The 15,087-nt window shown below is 51.0% G+C and overlaps 1 protein-coding gene across 1 annotated transcript; it reads left to right on the forward strand.

Moving 5' to 3' along the window:
- Positions 1–382: 382 nt before the first annotated feature.
- On the forward strand, positions 383–14,579 carry ATP6V1G3 (ATPase H+ transporting V1 subunit G3). Its single transcript, XM_090263269.1, has 3 exons — positions 383–777; positions 9,709–9,809; positions 14,121–14,579. Exons 1-3 carry the CDS (start codon positions 696–698, stop codon positions 14,292–14,294), a joined length of 357 nt encoding a protein of 118 aa, XP_090119395.1. The 5' UTR covers positions 383–695; the 3' UTR covers positions 14,295–14,579.
- The last annotated feature ends 508 nt before the right edge of the window (positions 14,580–15,087 follow it).

The raw sequence follows: 15,087 nt of genomic DNA on the forward strand, positions 1-15,087 counted from the left end.
CCGCACTGAGCAGCACAAAGCGCATGTTTAGAGGGTTTGGGTTTAACCTCACAGCCTACAGTGATGAGTTTCCTTATTGCTGACTCGGTCACCACACTCAGGTCTCCCTGGGACTTGGGCACACAGCCCAGGGAGTGGGCAATGCCCACATCTGCTCTCTGCTGCCTCCAGGGCTCTAGAGAGAAAGGAGAATCGCGCCCCGGTCCATCCCTGTGCACAAAGCCAGGAAACCTCCTTCCTAGCAGACGGTAAATAAAGTTGTCCCAAGTAATAACTGAACCACTAGAAACAAAGAAAAAGCTCTAAAGCTAGAATAGCAGGGACTAAGAACAAAGAAAGGTCTTGTAACCTGAAAGAAAAGTTCAGGGAACAGGTCACTCTTTCTTGAAAGAAGAGGGAAGACGCTTCAACCCCTTTAACAAGCAGACTCCACACTTGCATGAAGTGTCCGCATTGCCTACAGAAGAACTGGCACTGCCGGCAACGGTAGGTTCCCGGCTTCCCTGCATTGACTGAACTTGGCGTCTGGATTCCGCCCTTGGGCTCCCCTTGGGGCCCAGCCGCCTGGCCTACCAGGCGTGTGGGGAACTCCCTGTTGACACCACAAACTGAGTTGCGTGGTGGTTTCTGTAAGGTTACACAGGCCCGGCCCTTGCCCGAGCTCACAGAAGCCACCGGACTGTGAGGGCACCACCATGGCCAGCCAGTCCCAGGGGATCCACCAGCTTCTTCAGGCAGAAAAGAGAGCCAAGGACAAGGTGGAGGAGGCCAAGAAGAGTGAGTGTCCCCCTGAGTGACTGGGAAGGACTCTGTCTCCCAGTGGCCGGGGCGGTGGGCGGGCCGTGGGGGCAGCACAGGCCCCAGCCGTGGGCTGACTCAGCTCCTGGGAAACCGTGGCCGGGCCTAGGTCCCCCGTCGTGGAATGGGGACAAAGGTCTCTAACTCAGATCCTCCTGAGGGGCTGTGAAATGAGCATGGGCGTGGAAGTCATGGTGATGGGGGTTTGCTCCCCCCAAGGCTTCCCTAACGTCCAGGGCCCAGTGTCGCAATGGGGTGACCGGCCCGAGCAGCAGACAATACCCAGACTGAAGCTGCGAGCTCGTGAGGGCACAGGACCGGGGCACTGGCCGTCCATGCCTGTCGGGGTCTGAGAGCCTGGTCCGCGCTCCTCATCCTGTTCTTGACGACTTGGAATCCCGAGGTTTTCAAATATTTCCGTTAGTCTCCTTTTCCTGCTTTCTGCTTATCTAGTCACGCGCCTGCGCAGTTACCCAGGGAGCTGCCCATGAACTCCAGCCCCTTGGCTCTTCACTACAGCCCCAGGAATCAGGAGTTGCTGTTACCCCGACCGCATGGGTGGAGGGACTGAGAGGCCATCATTTGCAAAAGGTCATGAAGTTTTTTTAGGTAGAAAATACGGTGCCACTGCTTGTCTTATTTAACCCTCACGTGAACCCTTTTGACAAAAGGGGAGAGAGATGCTGAGGGAAATTAAGCAGGTTGCCCAAGTCCGCACAGAGGGTCCAAGGCAGAGGCAGGGTCCAGACGGGGTCTGAATTCCAAGCCAAGACCTCACCAACCACGCATCCCACGGGTATGTCATTTCTATCATGAATAATCTAACATCACGAATATGCAACGCCCGTCCCATTTCATCTGACGACTGCATCCAACTTGGCTCCGAGGCCCACGTGCATCCTCCTACTTAGAGTCCAGGTCCCGCGAGACAGAGCCCACACATTCAACTGGGGCTCATGTCACTCTTCCCATGAGTGTGGGGACAGGAGCAGGTGGGAGGGCGGCCCCTTCAGAGCCATGGGGGGGGGGGGGACCGCAGGTGAGCCTTTTCCTTTTCTTACGGCGAAAGGATTTCCAGGACGCTCGGCAATCTAGGTGCCCACGAGGGAAGGCAGGAGTCCCTGGTTGGTGGGGGGGAGGGGTGCTGCTCGGAGAGGAGAGGAAGGAGAAGGACGATGGAGGCGAACTTGACCCACTTCTCAATGCCTTTTCTACAACAAGCCATGCAAATGATTGCAAGCACGCCGGCGCGCGGAGCGGTTCCGCAGAAGGCGAAGCCGGCCCGCACCTGCTGGTTGACTCAGGACAGAAAACTCCCTCATCGGGTATTCAAATGCCCTTGCCCACATGTAAAACGCCCAGAGCAGAACTTATTTTAAGCTGCCATCATGATGGGACCTTTGATTCCTCATTACAGAAGAAACAGAATGACAACCGCTGTCATCGTGCCCATAGATGTAATCGGTGAGCACGTATGTGATCACTATTGTCATATGAGTCACGTGATTTTGACCAATTGTGCCTCCCCTTTCAAAGTCACCTGAGAAGAAGAGTATTGCAAATCACATAAGCTGTTTGGAGGCGGGAACACCCCCCCCCCCAAACAATCCAGCCTCAGATTCCGTAACAAGGATAAAAGCCACGCGGCTTTTCCTGTCTTTCGGACCGAAAAAGGCATATTGTGTTCTTTGTATACACGTGTTCCGTGTGACTTAAAAGTCCTTGGGGACGTCATTTCTCAGTCTTTGTTTATGAATAGTCAAGCAATTACCCAACCAGCCCTGGAAACACCCAGGCCTTGAACACGTTTTGGGAAATATTTTGACTTTCAACAGCTCGCTTCTGCCCCCTGTCCCAGAGGAGGTCAGTCTGTCCTCACTGTCTCGGGAAGCACGGGCTTGGGGGACAGCGGCGCCTGGCAGAAGCCAGCCCCCGGGGCAGTGGCCAGCAAGGGGAGGTTTGTAGTCACAGCCTCACTGGCCGCACCTGCCGGACAGCGGCCGACTCGTTCTAAGGCAGAATAAGCGTCCCTTGGTGTCCCTGGTGCTTGGCAGCACCCCTCCCACTTCACTCGCTTTAGTTCCACTCCTTCGTTTAAGTTAATCAGTGTCTACGGCTGCCCATCTCCGAGCCGCGAGGATGAGACGCCTCCTTAAAGAATTCCCCAGCAGGACAAACACGTCAGTGAGCCCGAAAGGAGGGAAGGGGGGGCGTCCGGAGAGGTCCGGGTGTCTGTCACCTCTGTAGACCCATGTGCTGCACTTCACTTGCTTTTTCCATAAAAAGACGCCTTTGGAGTCTGACACGTGTGGAGGTCGATGGGGACTGAGAGCGTACACCTGCGAGTCAGGACCCCGAACCCTGTGCAGCAGGTATGCGGCCCCTTTCTCTTTCCCGAATCCATTCATGGCAAAGCCTCTCAGCCACCTGCATGGAGTCTTTGCTAGAGCAGAGACCTGAACAGATAGTTAAAGAAGAAAGAAAGGGGGGGGGATGAGAGAGAGGAGGGGGAGGGAGGGAGGAGGGAGAGGGAGTCAACACAGAGCAATTCACATGTTAATCATTTTAGAAAACTACAAGATTCGTGAGGTGGCAGAATTTATATACGACGCTGCAGAGAACTGGTGCGTTCCACTCAGGAGGGCAGTCTGGGACCTCTGGGAAGCTCTTCTGTAATACAGGGCGTGCCTAAAATGTCCTGCCTGGCGGGTGACAGACCTGGAGGCTGGCGGGCTTCGTGCTGCTCCTTGCTCTGGGGCCGGGACAGTCACCAGCTACCGAGAGAGGCCAGCCTGGGGGGTGGGGCTGGGAGCAGAGAGCAAGCAGGCGTGAAAGGCTGGGCCCTGAGGCTGCAGAGAAACTCAAGTTCCTTGTGTAAGTTATTCAGTCTCTGAGGTTCAGTCTTTTTTTTTGCAAAATGGAAGTGGAGGCGAGGTGTTTCAGGGATCAGAAAACCGTACCTAAGCTAGCAGAGCACAGACCGCCGAGTTACTGTTAATACACAGAATATGTCCTTGGATGTTACTGCCAGTAGAATAAAGCCACCTAGTTTCATTCTTTTCTTTTCTACAGTTGCTGCAAGTTCTGAGTCAACTTTTCCTGTAATGGGAGGGCCCTAGACTGCTTCTGGTTAGCTGATTAAAATAGCTCAGATACCTGCTTCCTTTCACTGATTATGGATCAAATGATATTTGCTAGGTAAGGCACTCACACAGATTTTTCTGCGCAAAAAAGCCTTGCTCGTTGGTTGAATTCAGATGGAAATGCAGCAGGTAGGCGCTCTTTTAAATTATCTTACTTCAGGGTAACACCTTTGGCCTAAAAAGCTGTGCGTTCGCCTGAACCTAAAAGTAGGCGTGTTAGTCCGGGACAAGTTACATCTTCAGAGCGGAGCAGTTTGGGTTCAGCCGCACCCCGGAGTTCCAGGTGCGGGGTACTGACCTGCACCTTTGATCAGAGCTAGGTCAGAACCTCGGGGTCCCCCCAGCAGGCAACACACAGAGCCTGGTGTCTCTGAACCCGTCAGCCCCCCACCTCCCGTGAGGACCTTCCACGTGCACGCACTGCCAACTGGAACCGCCCCACGGCGCGGCCCTGACCCTGCTCCCAGGGGCCCAAGTGCACGCGTCCCGGCGTCACGCGAAGACCCCGAGTCCCGTCCCCACAGCCTGCCCGCGAGTCAGCAGTCCGCCTGCCCTGGCAGCTGCAGGACACGGCGTTTGAGTTCACTGCGAAAGTCCGGGCCGCGTTCCGGGCTGCAGACTGAAACACACGGTGAACAGGGCAACTGTTCAAGCCTGGGTCCTGAGCAAAACCGACCAGCAGGCATGTTACAGACGTGTTCTGAATACCAGAGAAGTCGCCCCCGCCCCCACCCCTCCCAGTCCTCTCTGAAGCAGGTCTTCCCAGATGGCCTCACAGAATTCGCCTTTAGAGCAAAATGAATCCTTAAGAAAACACTCCTGCTTTCCGTTTCCTAGACAACGCAGGGGCCGGCCCCGTAGAGGAGCTGCTCTCGGTCTCCTAGGACGCCCTCCACGCGGGCTTTCTAAAATCAGCTAATGGCCTATTTGTCCCCAAATACGCAGATATTCTGGGCTATCGGCGCAAGCACCTCGATTTAATACGTTCCTCACTGCGCCGTGGCTGCTTTGGTTCAGGGAGGCGCGACTTGGACTCGACTGTGAGGCCCCTGGCCCTGCGTGGGGCGTTTCGTGGGCCCGTAAATCCTTCCCCTTCCCTTTATGGCGCACAGACCGAGGGGCCCCTCGGACGTGTACCGGACGTTCGTTTCTCCGAGCGGGTCACGTTAAAATGCCAGCCACATTCTCAGCTATGAAAACCATTCCGTCACATGCAACGGGAGCTTCGGAAAATGCCTGACGGTGTGTTTTCAGTAAGAGGAGGTGCCAGTAAAGGAGAAGCGAAGACCCAGGCGGCAGAGTAACGGAGGAAGTCGCGTTGGGTCTGCACTGGGGCTCAGTCACGGGCTCGGGCCCCAAAAGAGAGGTGCGCCGTGCTGGTGACTTACGCCGTTCCCCAGCGTTTGCAGTAGGAGAGCAAACCGGCGTCCTCTGGACAAGGCTGGTGTCTGTCATTCGTGTGTTAGTTTTCCCATGTGTGTTAGAACAGAATAGAATCGGGCATCAGTAACAGGGAAACACCCCCCAACAGGCCCGATGTGCCCTTTCTTTTCATAGCAAATCCAGGGGTCCTCTGTTCCGAGCAGTTCCGCCAGGCGACGCGTTCGTTTGGATGCCTGCTCTTGCCTCGCGCTCAGGCACCTGGCGCGCTGTCTGTCCGCGAGCCTCTGTGTTAGGTTTCTAGAGTCGCCATAGAAAATGACCGCCCACTGGGTCGCTTCCAACAAGAGAGACGTCTCAGCACACAGTTTTAGAGGCCAGATGTGCAAACACGTGGTGCCTGCAGGGCTGGTTTCTTCCGGAACCTCGGAGCGCGTCTCCGTCCTCTCTTCTCGCTTCCGGCGGGGCCTGGTCCTTGGCTCGGAGCCGCATCCTTCTCCTGCCTCCCGCCTCTGCAGCCTCACCGCCTTCTTCCCTGGGTGCTGCTCAGGCTCTCCACCGTTGTCTCGCCCTTGAATGTGGCGTTTCCCTCAGGCTGAGACCTCAGCTCTCTTTCCTGCGCACCCTGTTCACTGCCCCTCAAGTTCAGTCCCAGTGCCATGCCGATGACACAGACCCAGGGGACACACTGCCCATCTCTGCCTCCGTCTGAGACCTTTCTCCTGGGTCCCAAATGGGTCTGTCCAGCTGCCTTCTGAACACCTGCACCTGGGGGTCCTCGGGGGGTGGCAGCAGCTTCCTGGGTGACGATCTGGGGGCTTCTCCTCAAACTGATGCTTGACCGGCTGCCTCGCTTCTTGGCCAACGGCCCAGCAACGGACCTGTTTCCCTAATCACAGCCACGAATTACTGAATATTCTTTGCCCAGCACCTCATATACATTTTTCCTAATGCTTCCAGTGACTGTCTGCCATAATTAAATCTGTTTGGTAGTCGAGGAAGCTCAGGGTCAGAAACTAACTGGCTCACGGTCTCAGAGAGTCTCGTGTCTCATGGCGGCCGTGACTGACTGTGATCTGCCTGAGGGGGCCCCCAGAACCCCATCTTCCCCGTCGGAAAAAGGCTCCAGAACCAAGGCAGCAATCCGAGCAACGGGGTGGGGCCCCTGCGCTTCCCGGGCATGGGAGCACCTTGGGGACTCACTGCCCTCGGCCTCTCCTAACCAGGGAGCCAGGGAGAGCCCGACTTTGAGGGTGTCCCCTGTCGCCCCCAGAGCTCAGCGCTCACCTGCTCAGAACTGATTTTTAATCCTTTCCCCACAAACCTGAAAAATCACCCCAAACACTTTCCGCTCCTTCTCATTTCCTCTCCCAGAACATCGTGTGGGACAGATTCCTACAATGGCCGGTGGGCTGTGGAAGGCATCTGTCTGAGTCACAGGCCACGCGTCTAAAACCGAACGTTTATGAAGGTGGAACCATTTATAAAAAAAAGTCCCCAGAAACAGCTTAGAAAGGATCTTCTTGTCTTTTTTCTAACATCCAGACCAGACTGTTTGGTCCCACTTTTTCCAGGCTAACACGTCCAGTCATTCCGCTGAATGGCTCCGTGCTCAGAAATCACCCCTGGCTCTGCATACCTGGGTCTATTTACTTATTTTTGTTACTTAGTCTGGTACAACAACACATGACCGTGTGGGTGGAGGGTGAGCAGAGGTGCCCTAGAATCTCGAAGTGTCCATAAAATGAGTGACATAACTGTCACGGGACAGACAGAACCGAGATACACGGACGTTCCGTTGCTTTCGTTGCTGATGTTGGGCTTTTCCACAATATTTTGTGTTTTAAGACTTCTCTCGGAAGCGGTAGCAGCCTGTAGGTGTTCCCAGCACGCGCTGTATTTGTGTCAAGCGGAGGCAGGACCCTGTCGCCTGCATGTCTGTGTCCTTGGGTCCCAGCCCGACGCACCGTGTATAGTAGATGCTCAGTAAACACTGATGAGCGACGACCGTGTAAGCGGACCTGCCCTCCAGCACCTGCTGACCCCGTAGGTCAAGTTACGAAGCAGGAGCTCCGCCCAGTTTCTAAGCCAGAAATCAGAGCGTTTGGCTCCGTGAAGCCGTGCCACCTGGTCGGAGCGGTGGGACCAAATACCTGACTGTTCTATTTAAATTCTGATCCCACGGGGTCATTTCTACGCATGACGCAGAGGATATTGAGAAAGGAAAATCGGAACCCCTTTGGATCTTCACGCTTAAGAAGAAAGGCCTGATTTTAAAATCTGGAAATTCTCCTCCATCGGCAGCAGCAACCCGGAGGCTAACACCAGTGGGTGTGATGTGTGCATGCGCGTCAGCCCCATTTCTCCGTCCAGATTATTGGGGAGCAACAGCAGGCCCCCGCCGAGGCGGCTCAGAGTCCAGCCGGAAAACACCACGCAAGCGGCGAGGTCCCTGTGACTCTCCTATTTAATTGAATGAGCCCCAGCAGGTGACCGGTGCCAGGACAGGAAGCGGGGGGGGGGGGGGGGGTTGGGGGGTCACAGACACTCGGAGCCTGTTGCTGTGGGACGGAGCTAATACTCAGCTTCCATAGGGAGCGCTGGGGCCGGGCTGCGGCACCTTCTAGTTCTTTCTCTTTTCATGGGCTGGAGTTGTGGCCTTGAAACCCAAGTCTTACATAGTATGGAATCAGGATGGAGAGGAACGAGGTTCGGTGGGAGTTATTTTGTAAGAGTTACATACCCTACAAACCATTCCTACGAAGAAAATGTTACCACATCTTAAATATATTTGTGTCCTAATGTAATGACAAGCCGTGGTAAGAAACCGGGCTGGGATCAAGGAATCGTCTTTTCAGCACCACATCGTCTGCTTCTTCTGTGGATGAAACAGCATGTGTTTGGTTGCCGCACAGTGGCTAGAACTGTAGAAAATAAAGGGTCCTAGACACACAAGACGCTAATGAGCCTTAGTGAGGAAGGCAAAGGATCTGTTAATGTTCCTTAAGCCTCAAGCCCCGGAAGAACACGGATTCTCACCAGACCCCCGTTTTAACGAGAAGAAAGGCAGATAGGTATCTGTTGTGGATGAGGGTGACGTCATGCCCTCCAGGGATAAAGGACGTTCAGAGCCACAGTTCAGTGCAGAACCCAGTGAATCTATTATACAGCGATTAGCAAAGCGACTCCCACCCGGCAGGGAGAGAAATTTAAAAACTGTCTGCCCACAAATGCTACAAACGTTCTTAGAAGCAGAGACATGTGAAACCATGTACCTCGATGACAGACAAAAGCGCGTGTTCAGATTTTCTTTTCCGCCACGTCATCAGAAAGCAGTTCCTTAGTTCGAAGTCCACACGCTCTAACCAGCCCCCTTGGCGACAGTGATACCCGAACTTAAGAGACGTTATCAGAGAAAAGAAACTATGTTATGGGGGCAGAAGAAGGAAGGCATTTGACTGAAAGAGAAAGCAATGGATTCAGAGGAAAAAGCATTTTAAAACAGTTCAGAGTTGCTTTAAAGTTTTAATGATCAGAAAGCATTAGTACCTAACTCCCTGAAGGAGCTGGGGGGGTGCATAGCAGCAATTAATAGTAGTCTATAATCCCCCACCCCCACTTCCTTGGGTCGTCAAAAACAAAGCCATGAGGGTAACCAGTGACCCCCCACCCCAGGATTGGCCTGACTTTCATCTCCAGCGCTTGCGCCCTGGCTTAAGGCTTACACCGTCTCTCTTAATCAAAGAAAAGAGACCTGCCTCCCTCGACTCCCAGCCATTAAAAACAATCACTTTTACGACCACTTTCAAGGGCCCCTCTGAGAAAGCTCCCAGAGAAAAAAATAAAAAAGGCCTACTTTGATGTGCTGTGGGCTTAACCAGACAGGCCAGAGTCAAGGAAGCACACAAAAAAGAAAAAGAAAAAAGAAAAGAAACAATAAAATGCTCTTAAACATGGTGAGTGGGTTTGATAGAGTGTGAGCAGCGTGGCCGTGGGGTTGGGCGCTCTGCCAGCCTTAAATAGGATCCAGTCGTGGGGACCGAAGGGTTCCTGGCAGCGACCCAGGACAGAACATGGGACCAAATAATGTTTTTTCGAGTAAGTGACAGCGGAAATCTGTTCTCTGGCCATTACTGCTGTCAGCAAGGGAACCGATGCTCCATTTCAACACGGAAACGTGAAAGACTGTTGTCACGCCCGTGTTCTAAAGAATCCAACGGAAAAAGAAGGGGTTTCTCCGTATTGTGGTTTAGTGACGTTTGCTGTTCTAGAAAAAAAAATCACCAAATAATGGGGTCCTCGCCTTGTGTGTCTAAAAATCAGGCTTGCAATTCCATGTTGATGAAAAAGAAATATCATCCCCTTCTACGCCACTGCTCATTTTCAGGAAAAGCCAAGCGAATAAAACAGGCGAAGGAGGAGGCCCTGGTGGAAACCGACCAGTACAGGGTGCTGAAGGAGAAGGAGTTCCGCACGAAGCAGTCTCAGGTACGTAAGGGGGGCGGCGCTGGTTTTTACGCAACGTTGGCCGTAAGATGTGAACTTTCACAAGCTGCCCGGCAGCGACTCCCCGGGACGGGGTGGCTGTCATCCCACCAAGGCTGACCGCGAAACTAGATCTTTAGCACCAACACATGGGGGACCCTTCATTTCCAGGTTCAAGGGTTTTTGATTTGCCACCTAAAGTGTCAATCAGTTATTATTTCCTACAGAGTAGATATGAAAAATTATATTCTCAAATGCAAAATCTAAGGGATTGCTTCAGGGATGATTCCAGATGACAAATTACTGGCTAGCACGTTTTGGTAAGAAAAAAGCTTTCAGGAAACATATTTCTGACGAGTGGTGTTTACTAGCAGAATTGATAGTAAGTGCTCTACCATGTCATAGGACGGGTTCGTTGGGCCGAATTTCCTTTAGTGACTTCAAGATTCACAAATCACCGAAGTACGTATTGTTGCAGATTTCTTTATGATTTACTTTTCAGCTGCTGCTGGGGCCATTCAACAGTTTTTTCCTCAGACTATAAAGACATGCTTTCTCCTACACTAGCATTTTAAAAATACCTGCCGTTTACAATTTTAAATAAGTGCATAAAATTCTCAGAGCTGACATCTTCCTTTCATGCTGCAACATGGACTAAAAGAAGTGATGAACTCTCATGTGCCATCAGTAAAGTTTATAGAATATTTTCTTTCAGCCTCAGTAAAAGATATAAATAAAGCTCTGTGCCAAAAGCTCATTTTGCAAGATGAACTTCAAGCGGTTTGAAAAAAAAATCTCTTTATTTACTACTTTGATTTTAGTAGGTGTGGGATTTGTGTAGGAACAGGTAAATTGAAACTCAGGGCAGGAAAATGTTTTCCGATGGGTTGTTCTTAAAATAAAAGTTCTTCCCAGAATAACGGGGACCACTCAACAAAAACAAATTCTTTTTTATTACTGTTTGTGAGGAGAAACCCTAAGTCCATCCATGCGTACACAGCCCACCACGGCTGGCCCTTGCCTGTCTCTCTAACCTGTTCGCTCTGAAAATTCCATGCACTTACCTTTCACCATAAGTTGATGATACTTTTTTAATGCTAGTGTAGGAAAAAGCATGTCCTTATGCTTTCATGAAAGATTTACCAAATTCTCAGCCAGTTGAAAAGAAAATCATAAGGAAACCAAAGACTTTTCAGTAATTTGCAACAATATCTACTAAGGTCATTTGCAGTGTACTATATGCCTGCGTCTCTACTTGTTCTATTCTAAACATGTCTGCCTTCCTGTTCTTCCTCAAAAGACCCAAGCATGCCACTACCACAGGACCTTTGCACGTGCCGTATCTGTTCCTCGGAATCCTCCTCTTCTAAACACATTCATCTCCCTGTCAACTCTGTTCCATTACTAGCTCCTCTTCCAAATCACCTTACCTAAACATGTGTCTGCCATTAAAAAAGAAACCAACTCCTCCATTAGAGTCATAGCATTTATCACCCCTCGATACAGTGACGATTGACCGTTTTGGGGGCTTTTCTACTTTCCCTTCTGGACTGTAAGCACCGAAATGGCAGGTCCTCAGTTTGTTCTGTTCTCTGTTTTCCTTAATATTGGAATAGCATCTAAGAGTGATCACACAATAAATACTCATTGACAAATGAAAAACTAAGCATTTCTTCTCTGCCTTTTCTTTCCTACTGAATCCTGTCATAACCACAAAATTGGGACCTGAGAAAATACTCATCCTGAACACCAATCAGCTTTCAGTATCGTGTGTGGGATATTTCTAATATAGGTATTACTTTTTTTTTTTTTCAAGTGATAACAAAACTGACCATAATTTTAGAAAGTGGTTGAGGGAAATCTCGAAATGGTATGTCTCCCGAAGAATCTCATAAGACGTAAATCTGGTTCAAGGTATCTGTTCTCTGCGTGGGAGAATAATTAAATCTCCTCATCGCCGTTTCAATGAGAGCTCTGAGCCGATTCTACAGCCGGCGGATCGAAAGCGTCCATAGGAAGCTCCGCGCGCGCAGGCCCCCGACTACCTCAGCAGGTGGTAAAACCATCAGCACCCTCCTCTTCCTCGGCCGTGACCTCCGTAGGTCGGCGTCCCCGCAGCTCAGATAAACCTCCTCGTCACTAACCCAGGGCCAGTGGGTCTGGGAGGAGACCCAAGAAGCCACTGGTCTGCCTTTATAGGTGTGGCCTCTGGATGTGACTTTTTTGTTCCTTTTTAGCTCTTGTTGTATGTGGTCCATTAACTCCCCTGATCCCGATGTGGACGGCATCTCAACCGACACGGCTGGGTCCGAGATTGACCTCTCTCTTGCGCATCGGGTCTGCCCGGCACCTCTCCCCCTGGAGAAGGTTTGGCCTTGCTGCAGAGAGGCCCGGACTCCCGGGGAAGATCAAAGCTATTGTGAATGCAGCAGAAGTGAGAGGAACCCTGACTCGAAGCACACCTGAAGACGGTCGCCTTGAGTATCCTGAAGGCTTTTAGATCTTTAATGTCTCTTTCTGAAGGTGTATCATGAACGCATCTGGTTTCCCTGAAGCAACCACACATTGGCAATGCAAAACTGCGTGGGACCCGAACTTCTGCTTTCTCTTACACTGGGACGTTTGAGCAACACACAAACTGACTGAGTGTGGAAAGATTTTCCCAACACCGTCAGCCCGTGGTCACGCTGTCAGGCTACACGCATCAGCCTCCACACTGGACGATTCGAAAATGAACATGGGAGAGTCCTTTCACGGCGCCCTGGGACCCAGCGTACCGTTACCTGCCCCATAATGATCAACTCGGAACGCAGTCAGTGTCCCGACCGTCCAGGCAGCGGCCTTCTGCCAACAAGAGCGAGGACGTCCCCGGCGCAGCCCGCAGACCCGCACGTTCTGTGCAGCGTGACAAGCAGGCCCCGCGCGTGTGCTCGCACGGGCGGCGCTGGAGGCCTGGGCAGCCGCAGCCCCTCGCGCCGTCTCTCCCGGGCTGAAGCCGCAGTGCCTGCAGCAGCGGGGTTCTGGGGTGCTGCCCACGGACGGCCACTGATGGGGCGCGAGGTGGGTACCACCCTGGAAACACTGTGGAGACGCGATGACCTCACACCCACTTGGCTCAGAGAGGACGTCCTGCTTACTTATGCCGAGTGAGACGTGCCGGTGTTCCTGACCTTGGGCGTGGGCTACAAAAGCTGACGCGTGCCAGCAGCAGAGTGAAAAGTCGTCATTTCCACTAACGCGTGCTGATTACTGGCTCCGGGCGAGGCTTCTGTGCGGAGCACCGTCTTTATAATCAGCGTCTTCAGAAAATAACCATGTTGACTTAACACGGCCTGTTGACACGGTGACAAACACCAGCAGCTGGCATCTGTCGCCCCAGACCTGCACTGTCAAAACTGGGGGCCACTTCCCTGTGGCTACGGAGCCCTGGAGGTGTCACTGGGCTGAATGGAGCTGTTCCACAACCAAAAACTACGGACCAGATCACAAAGACCACGCGTGTAATACAAAAGTAAATATGCAATGATTTTCATATTGATGTCTTAGAAGCTTTATCTTCTCGAGATGATTTCCTTGGCCCAGAAGCCTCTATTTCCTGAGATAGAAACAGAAAATAACTTGAACTCCATCTTCTTTATCACATTTGATGTCACAGGAAGGACCCGGAGAGATTATGCAGATTCTAGAGTTCAGAACAGTCCAACGACTCTGCAGCGGGTTTTAGTCATGAGTGACTCTCTTGGATTACATCACATGCGTTCCCTCCCTAAACGCTCACGGAAGACAAAAACCAACAAACAAAGAATAATCGTGTTGCCTGAACAAGCCGTGTTTAAGAAAGGCCGACTTTACAAAGGAGGTGAATTAGAATGGACTGTTTACTCCAGCAAAGAGGAGCTTTACAAAGGGCTTCACTGAAGAATCCCTTTAACTCTGCAACTCCCCTGGTTTTATACACAAGACGGAAGGCACAAAAACTGGGTGGAAACAGTTATAAACACACGCAAATGTGATGGAAAGCCTTCTGGGCCCGGTGTGAAGCTTGTGGGCCTGCTTTCCATCTGTGCTGAGTGGCAGTGCCCAGAGAAGGAGCAGCGACCTGCCAAGGCCAGCCTCCCTTTATAGGACAGTTTATCCATCCCACTCATGATAGTGGTGATCTTATCCATCTCCGAGAAGAGTCTGGAAAGATAACACATAATGCGTACACCGTAGACCACTCATAGAGAAATAGGGCAAAAAAATGTTTTAAGTTGTAAAACCATGAAAGTTTGCTGCATGTGTAATTCAGGGAATCCTGTTTCGTGCCAGCAGGTGATGGGCCTGGAGAGCGACCTCTCGGGAGAAATGGAAGTGCAGACCCAGGAGAAGATGAAGGACCTGGCGGGGAGATACAGCAAGTGCATGGAGAGCGTGCTCGCACGGGTCCTGAACATGGTTTGCGATGTGAAGCCAGAGCTCCACATCAACTACAGAGCCACCAGCTAAAGGAGCGACCCGCTGTCCGGTGACGGGCTCGGGCAAGCCACCTGGTTGCTTGTGGCTTCATGTTTAGATTAAGAAATTTGAAAGGTAAATCTTAAATTGACTAGACATTTACAGATTTCAATGTGACGTAATTCACACATTAGCACTGAATTTAAAAGCCAACAAACAAAAAGTTGTCACCTCCTTCCTGGTGACAGGTATGACCTTGTCACTGAACTTGGAGTAAGTCAAGAAAGCAGAGTAACATATTTTTGACACTTGACAAAAACACGGGCTTGATTACTTTTGGTGAGTGTGAGGTGTTTGTTTGTTTGTTTTAAAATATCTACTCCTATCAAATAAAGGCAGCATACCTTAATGTAAAAAAATAAATAAATAAAATAAAATAAAATATCTACTCCTTTTTATCAAGTTAGAAAAATGTTCTTAGTTGTAGTCATTAAAAGATCATTTTTAAAGAAAGACGTGATCATGACTCCTGCAGAGAGAAAGTGAGCAGATGTTAAGGATTTTATTCAACTTATTAATCAATGAGGAAACCAGTAAGATCTTACCACTTATTCAAACAAGCATGCTAAGAACTTTATAGACAGAAAGACAAAGGATGGATGAACGGGTGGATGGATGGATGGACGGACGGATGCGTGGATGGATGATGGATGGACAGATGGATAAATGGATGGGTGGATGGACAGATGATAGATTAGGTAGATAGACAGATCGATGGAAAGAATTATATAACCATCCTCTCTGCCTAACCTCAAATAACAAGATAATCTTCTTTTCCAAACAC

Source organism: Furipterus horrens, unplaced genomic scaffold (assembly GCF_987537825.1).
Source record: "Furipterus horrens unplaced genomic scaffold, mFurHor1.1.pri manual_scaffold_15, whole genome shotgun sequence".
Classification (NCBI taxonomy): domain Eukaryota; kingdom Metazoa; phylum Chordata; class Mammalia; order Chiroptera; family Furipteridae; genus Furipterus; species Furipterus horrens.

Coding starts and splice junctions, on each gene's coding strand:
- ATP6V1G3 (XM_090263269.1), top strand. CDS start 696: ATGGCCAGCCAGTCCCAGGGGATCCACCAGCTTCTTCAGGCAGAAAAG. Junction 778..9,708: donor GGTGGAGGAGGCCAAGAAGA/GTGAGTGTCCCC, acceptor GCTCATTTTCAG/GAAAAGCCAAGCGAATAAAA. Junction 9,810..14,120: donor TCCGCACGAAGCAGTCTCAG/GTACGTAAGGGG, acceptor TCGTGCCAGCAG/GTGATGGGCCTGGAGAGCGA.